The following is a 7,801-nucleotide window of genomic DNA, read 5'->3' as shown; positions in this document are numbered from 1 at the left end:
TAATACACGGGTTCAAAAGCTAGTTTTTAATATTGAGAGATGACAGTGGCGGATCCAGGGATTTTTTCAATGAGTTCACTATTTTTAAATGCTCTAATTTTATACGACCGACCATAAAAATTTCCGGTTCGATTGGAAGGTTTGGGTCGGTTTAGCGGTTCGGGTCGGGTAAGGTTCATTACATAACATAAATATGATAAATTAACAAAAAACAAACATCGTCATAAAAAGGATAACATACATAATAAAGATACGATTGCCTTTTTAGATTAAAAAAAACTACTTATAGTTGTTCTTTACGAGTTTTCATCTTTTGGAAACGTTGCATTACATCTTCGATCGAAACTTGTTGAACGGAACTCTCTTTCAATGTAACAAATGCAAGCATCATTCAAGAATCCATCACCCATCCTATTAGGCAATTTAAACATCACTAATTTTCTAATTCAATTAACAAACTTTAACAATATCATTCTTTCTAATTGTAATTTCAATAAATAAACTAAAATAATTGAAGCAAAACATCAAAATATACTTTAGTTGAAGACTGAAGTGAAAGAGAGATGGAGACTAGGAGAGATTTAAGAGGAGGGCCAAGGGCGTCGGCCTGTCGTGACAGAAAGAGAGGCGGCCGGCGGGGCACGGAGGTGGATGGTTGGAGTTTGAAAGCTTGATAGATGGTGGGCTGTTAGGGTTTGAAGTTTGAACTGTTAGCTATGTAATCGTATGATGTTTTGTTTGTGTATGGGGTAAATAAATAAAATACCCCCAACTTGGCTGGATTAAAAAAAAGGATTAAAAAAAAGATAAACACTGCTACAGAGATTCGATCCCGGGTTGTGTAGAATGGAACATAGGAGCTTTACCATCAAACCAAAGTTGCATATTGTATGTGGTTCATTCTTAAAATATATATGGGTTCACTTTCATAAATTATAATATTCTATATAAATTTCGAAGCTCAGTGAGTTTCCGTAAACCCGCTCATTACACTGTAGATCCGCCCCTGAGAGATGATATAGGAGAAAAAAAAGAGGAGAGATAGTTATTACACGTGCATTTCATAATCTCTATCTAAACAAGTATTAAAATACCCTTTTGATATTAAAATCCATTAAATGAGGAAAAGTAATAATTACAAGATTGTCACTTTCATTATTAACCTTAGATTAAACCTAATCAAGGGTCAAGATTAACTTCTCACACTTCTTATTCTAAAATAACTTCTCACCTAAATCATCCCCTAAATGATTGTGCAACTTAATATTTATCAAAACTGAAGAATCATAGCAACTACCCATAAACGCAATTTATATTTCACATTATTAATCCGTTCACTTACTATTAAATATCAACAATCCATTCTTAGGGTTAAGTGAATGTGAGGAACTCTTTTTTTACTTTTTTAACATTTTACATCATGGATCCTTAGTATCTAGTACAATATAGAGAAATTATCGATTCGAATAACCTAATAGTAGTTCACACGGTTGAGACATGGCTAAAAGGCAACCGATTCCATTATATTGCATCTTTTCCCCCTTCTTGGTCATTCTGGTACTTGCACACTAGATGGATTCTTCTATGATTTCATCATTTCATCCTGTCCATCCCTTTTGTGCCATAACTTTGTTTTAGACCTCTAAACCAAATATGAATTTTAATTCATCTGCATTACACAAACTATGTCTACAAGGTCAATTGTGACTAATTTTCATTTAGATTTATAATGTATATGTATGATAGTAATTGTCGTTCTAAAAAAGCGTATTTATAATAAATAAATAAATAAATACATACTAAAGTAGGAAAATTTAACAAACTTTATATTCACATATGTATTACACAATGTTTTCCTACAATGATCAGAGATTAAAATGAATAGTAAAACTAGAGGTGTAAACAAGTGAGGTGAGCTTATTTCAAACTCTATTTATAATGCTTGATTTTGGGTCATAGTTAGGGTTTTAAGTTCATGTTTTACTCAACTCTTTTATTTATCAATGATTTAATTATTTTATTTAAATATATGTATAACTATTTTCTTTTATTTATATATATATATATAATGAATACTTATAACACGGTATTATATACTTTTATCATAACTTTATAGCAATAACTATATAATTTTATTGAACAAAATCTATATAAATAATAAAATTTTTAAATTCACGAATCTAGTGAAACTTGATGAGCGTCGTTAGGCCGCGTGGCTCATTTGTTAATCGAATCATAATCATACTTATATATAATATGTTTAACTTGAAATAGTAAGAAGCAAAATATCAGGAAGATAAATAAAAAAGAAATGTTGCTTTTGTTTATTTGAAAACATAGTAATTCATTAATTTGTATTATACCTTTTCTATAGTTGGATGTTCAAAGGCACCAACTTTCCCTTCACATCGGACTAGTCATAGACGAGCCTCCTTCTCTCTTCCATTTTCACAGTTCTCGTCTTTATCAGCTTGTAAGGACGAATTCCACCTCTTCTTTTTATCATGGCCATCTTAAAATTTACAATCTCTTTCTCTTCACTTTCATGTTGACTACGGCCTATAGGCATGCTTGAGGACAATGCAATGAAGATGGTTTTATTGAACATGGCTCTCATGCTATGTATATTTTTTTACCACACTAGAATTATATAGTACAACCATTATCCACCGGAGATATCATGAAAGTTAGAATTACACCATTGAATCCACCGAAGATTATTCATCTTAGATATTACCTACCAAAAACCGATTTCCTTTACTTCCCTAACGTTTTTTCAAGTGCATCTTTCCTTGTTTGATAATATCGTGCCTTTTCTTGCTCTTCAAATGCACTAATGCACCAAGATGATAGAATTCACATGTAAAGATTGACACCTCGTTATCTTGCATAAGTGAATTGTGATACTCAAAAGAGATTCCAAACCAAGAAAGCAAAGATAAGACGGATTCAACCGTCTCCTAAGAAAGCCTTGACCAAATAATTTATGACCCACAAGTATTTTCTAGGAAAATGGATTCTTATATATATAAAAAATAATAATAATTAAATGAAAATTAAATCAGAATTCCACATCATCAACCCCGCGTTGACGTCATATTCCTGGTTTATTCATTTGAAAAAAAAATCTTAGATTAATTGTTAGCAAGACATTTCTCGAATATTCAAGATCTCCAAATTAATTAGGTATTTAATACCACTAAATACCACAACACTGATAAAAACCTATATATAAACTAAATTCTTATGATTCTAAATAGGTTACTGACTAAATTTAATATATCAGGATACACTTATCTTTTGATCTGGGGAAAACCCTTATCTAATGTCAACGTCTATGAATACCTGACCGAAGGCACGACAACATGATGGGATAAGAATAGTTCAGTTCAAAGATTCAACTAATGAAAATCACTTACTCGTCAAGTCTATCTCTTATCACTCCACCACTAGTTTATTGACAAGCAAACTTATTATTATTGTTATCGAATATATATTAGGAAACAAGATCAAATACATTTTATTCTTACATGAAAACGGTGAGAACCAATTTGTTGTTATGATTAGGTTTATTTTTATAGGTGTTTGTTGCTATTTTATGTTCGTATTTGCTAATTTTCGATTATGAGACGTTATAAGTATTTGCTAATTTATATTTTGTTGTTATTATTAGATGTTTTTTTTGCTGTTATAAGTATTTGCTGGTATATGTTGTTATTATTTTGTTCTTGATTTTGATTCTTTTGTTTTAATTTTTAGGTTCCTTTCTTTGTTATTACAAGTCATTGTTTATGTAGATTGGTATTGTAGTTGGTATTGTTTCTTACGTTCGCATTTTTAAATAAATTGGTATTATTTCCTACGTATGCATGTTAAGATCAAAATGTACATGAAACTTCCCCTATATATTAGTATTATATTTTTCTTTAAATTATAAATATTATATTATTATATTAATTTATATACGATCACAACAATAACTTTTGCTTAACGGTAACAACTAACAACATTGTTGGTTTCCTGGAAACTGTCTTCTCATGTTCTCCATGTGTTCCTTATCTAGAAAAACTCGGTTTCTAAATTCCAACTATATATACATATATACTCACATCTCCAATTTCATTCATAAACAATAATATTCAACTCAACCAAGCAACCATGACTCAAATACCATTAGAACTCAAACTCATGTCAGCTAAAGGACTTAACAAAGTCAACTTCATCGGCAATATGGCCGTCTACGCCGTCGTCTACATCACCGGCAACGGGAAGAAACAAGACCAGAAGCAGAAAACCGGTGTCGATAAAGACGGAGACTCCAATCCCACGTGGAATCATCCGATGAAGTTTACGATAGACGAGCACGCTGCGTTACAAAACCGGTTAACTCTCGTTGTTGATATCAAAGCGGAAGGGTTGTTAATGGATAAAGATGTAGGAGAAGTGCATGTTCCGGTTATGGAGCTTATGGACGGTTATTCGGTTGGAGGGAAACCGTTACAGTTTGTTAGTTATCAGGTGAGGAAACCGAAAGGCGAACTCAGTTTTTCGTATAAGTTCGGTGAGAAATTGGCGGTGTTTGGTAAGGCTGAGGAGTCGGTGATGGCGTATCCGCCAGGGAAAGATAATAAGTTGGACGAGCCTGTTATGGCTTATCTAACGGTGGGTTATGAAAATAGTTCATTATACCCACCAGCTGTCGATGCTGGTTTGGGAATTTATCCACCACCACCGGCCGCTACTGCTACTGGTACTTATCCCCATGTGGGAGGAGTGTATTATCCTCCTTCTGGTGGGTATGATCAACCACAGGTGGGATATGAGCATCAGTACCAGCAGTCAGGTTACAATGGTTACCCGTCGCTCCTACCAGTGGGGTACGGAGCGTATCCTCCTCCACAGGCGGGGTATGGGTACCCGCCCGTGGTACAACCACAAAAGCCTCAAAAGAATAAATTAGGTCTTGGATTGGGAGCTGGATTATTGGGAGGAGCGTTGGGTGGTTTGTTGATAGGGGATATTGTGTCGGACGCTGCTGGTGGTGGTGGTTGCGGTGGCGGATTTTGAAACCTCTAAAAGTGTGTAATGGTTCGTTGTAATTGTCATCCTAAATTCAAAAGAGATGAAGAAGGAGGGTTGTACATGTATTTTAGTTTTTTTATTAGTCAACTAGAAGTAATGTAGAGGCTAAAGATTGGTACAAAGTAACAAAACAACCTATGGCCGAAAACAATTCAAATGTTGATATTGTCTATTCATGACTACTTGGATAAATAAATAATATATATGAAAAACATTATTCTTTACAAATATTATACATAGTAAATCAAGAGTATAAACAATCATCGTTTGAGTTGATATAATGATATTAACCATCTCACATCTAACACTCATTCTCTAGTTAAAGAGTTCGTATTCATTAAAACAATGTCTCTATTTCGATTGGTATAGTATCTCCTTTACAATGATTCGTAATAAAGAGGATGATCTCATCTTCTCATCTCCCTAAACTTATGATCGATGGGCAGTTTATACTTTATTGAACTTGTTTAATAAGAGGTTGTTGTTCTTTACAAAAGACAACTTGTTCTTAAAATTTGTACATTTGTTTGTATAGCTTCTACATAAATCGTCCAATCATGGGCGACATCTTCCATTTTTCAAGATGTTGCCCTTGCCATGGCGACTCAATAAACCTTTTCAATGATTAAATTTGTCAAATAATGCCATAAATAAATAATTTTATATGTGTTTAATAGGATTATACAGACGGTTGATGAACGTATAATCTAAGTATGAACTACAATTATCAATCCTGAAACAATTCATGACTTCAGTTGCATACTAACTCGTGAAAATTAATGTATCCCGGAAATCACAAACAACTTTTATGATTCAAAAGTCCTTTTTATTAGCAATAATTAATTATCTAATAATCACATAAATACATCTTTTTTTAATAGTAACATGTTGATACTTTATAGTTAGTTACATAGTTGTAAAGACAAAAAGTTTATTCATCTTCTAGCCTTCAAGTCAAACAGTCCTCGGTCTTTGACCCTGATCTTCAATACTGTAATTACATAAAATCTAAGTAAACTATTACATATATTACAAATGAATCTATGCAATGGGTTGAACCTAACAATTTGTTAAGAGCATAATGGTGTAAGTTACCACATCATATTTCATATTTCTTCTAAAACAACCTTTTTCCTATCAATAATTTTATATAATTTTTTTTGGATTTGACGAATATTAATAACATAATAAGAATGAAAAAAAATAGTGTTTAAAGATGTTTTTGAACGCTAGAAAACCTAATAAACTTTAATTTTGCATAATTTTTTTTAAAAACCTTAAAAATAATGTACTATATACATAATATACATATAGTATTTGAGAGGGGAGCAAGCTCCCACCGTCCGTCCGGCCTTGGTCCGCGGTTTTGAATGACCACAAAAACCTCAGCCAACTCACTTTGTTGCTCGCCCTTTGTTGGATGTCACACCCTAACCTAAGGCGGAATTACCGTGACGCGAACTGATTGCTTACAACTCATAATGTACTATTATACAATTTAAATATAACAATATCTAATTTATTTATTAAATTCAATCAAATACACATATTCTCAACTTGTCAATAAATCAAAAATAAAAACAAAAAATAAATAAACAAATAAATAAATAAATAAATCAAACTAGTTGTCTTTTTATATATAACCTAAAGTCAATCTATGTGATCTTCAATCTTCACTTCAAACCAAAGAATAACCTGCAACATGCGTAAAAATATATATTGCACGACGTGCAACATACATTTTTTTGATACGTCATGCAAGCGATATAATAATTGGGAACAGGAACACAACAAAGTTAAGAACTCTCAGGAACTCTAAATAACCAAACATTTTTATAATTTTTTTTATATATTAACATTACTTAAGAGTAGTTTTATCATATTTTATATAAAAATTTTTGATTACATATATTAATCGCAAGTTTACATATGTGTAAAATTTATGTACTAACAAATTTACATAAGTGTAAAACAAAACATAGAAATATATAAAAACTAATTTGCAAAATTGTAATCGTATATATAGATATAAAAAATGATAAAACTACACTCAAATAACATTAACAAACAAAATTTTTTATAACACATGTTAATTTTCAAAGGTTCCTTCAAGTTCTTAAATAATTTAACAGTTCTGTAATGATATTCATCCTATATATATATATATATCCAATTATGGGCAAGTGTGAATGGATCAGGAACAAACATTTTCTGGTAACAAAGATGTAGATTAACATGCATGTTTCCTGACAACATTATACAGTTCAGGATTCAGTTATTGTTATTACCAGTTATGATTACAATTGGTTTCTTGTCGACTATGTTGTTGGATTGATATCAAACTTGGATATGTCCACTCTTTAAACTTTTAACTTTCTGTATCCTGGGTCCCAAGAATTTGCTTTTTGTGTATATATGTAGTGTGGTATATTTATATAGAGAGAGAGAGAGAGTGAGGGAAGAGAGAGATTGATCCTTTTATCAAAGAGATCAAAGAAGATTGGAACTCGTGTCCATGTATAGTATGTTGGTGTTTTTTTAAATACGAGAATTGTTATCAGAAAAACTAACCAGCGAGATTAGATAAATTGTGACGTCCGGCTATATGAAACAAACAAGATGAAACAAAACTAACATAAACCACATGATTTGTGTACAACTACTTTCTAGTTCATCACTCCTGAACTTGATTTACAAATTCTTGAAACCCAATCAACCA

General features: G+C 31.8%; 1 protein-coding gene across 2 annotated transcripts; it reads left to right on the top strand.

Annotated features, from left to right (window-relative positions):
• Positions 1–4,003: 4,003 nt before the first annotated feature.
• On the top strand, positions 4,004–5,082 carry LOC143626161 (protein SRC2 homolog). 2 transcript variants are annotated; one of them, XM_077096321.1, is made up of 2 exons: positions 4,005–4,582; positions 4,619–5,082. In XM_077096321.1, the coding sequence occupies exons 1-2, from the start codon at positions 4,159–4,161 to the stop codon at positions 5,065–5,067; spliced, it is 873 nt and encodes a 290-aa protein (XP_076952436.1). In that variant the 5' UTR covers positions 4,005–4,158; the 3' UTR covers positions 5,068–5,082. The 2 variants fall into 2 exon arrangements, with proteins under 2 accessions (XP_076952435.1, XP_076952436.1); XM_077096320.1 differs by having other exon boundaries at positions 4,004–5,082.
• The last annotated feature ends 2,719 nt before the right edge of the window (positions 5,083–7,801 follow it).

The sequence above is a fragment of the Bidens hawaiensis genome, unplaced genomic scaffold, assembly GCF_021521415.1.
Source record: "Bidens hawaiensis isolate Kalapana, Puna unplaced genomic scaffold, B.hawaiensis_p1.1 tig00004283_1, whole genome shotgun sequence".
NCBI classification, from domain to species: domain Eukaryota; kingdom Viridiplantae; phylum Streptophyta; class Magnoliopsida; order Asterales; family Asteraceae; genus Bidens; species Bidens hawaiensis.
Note: the sequence above shows the minus strand (reverse complement) of the source record. Positions and strands in the feature narration are given on the sequence as shown.

Coding starts and splice junctions, on each gene's coding strand:
- LOC143626161 (XM_077096320.1), top strand. CDS start 4,159: ATGACTCAAATACCATTAGAACTCAAACTCATGTCAGCTAAAGGACTT.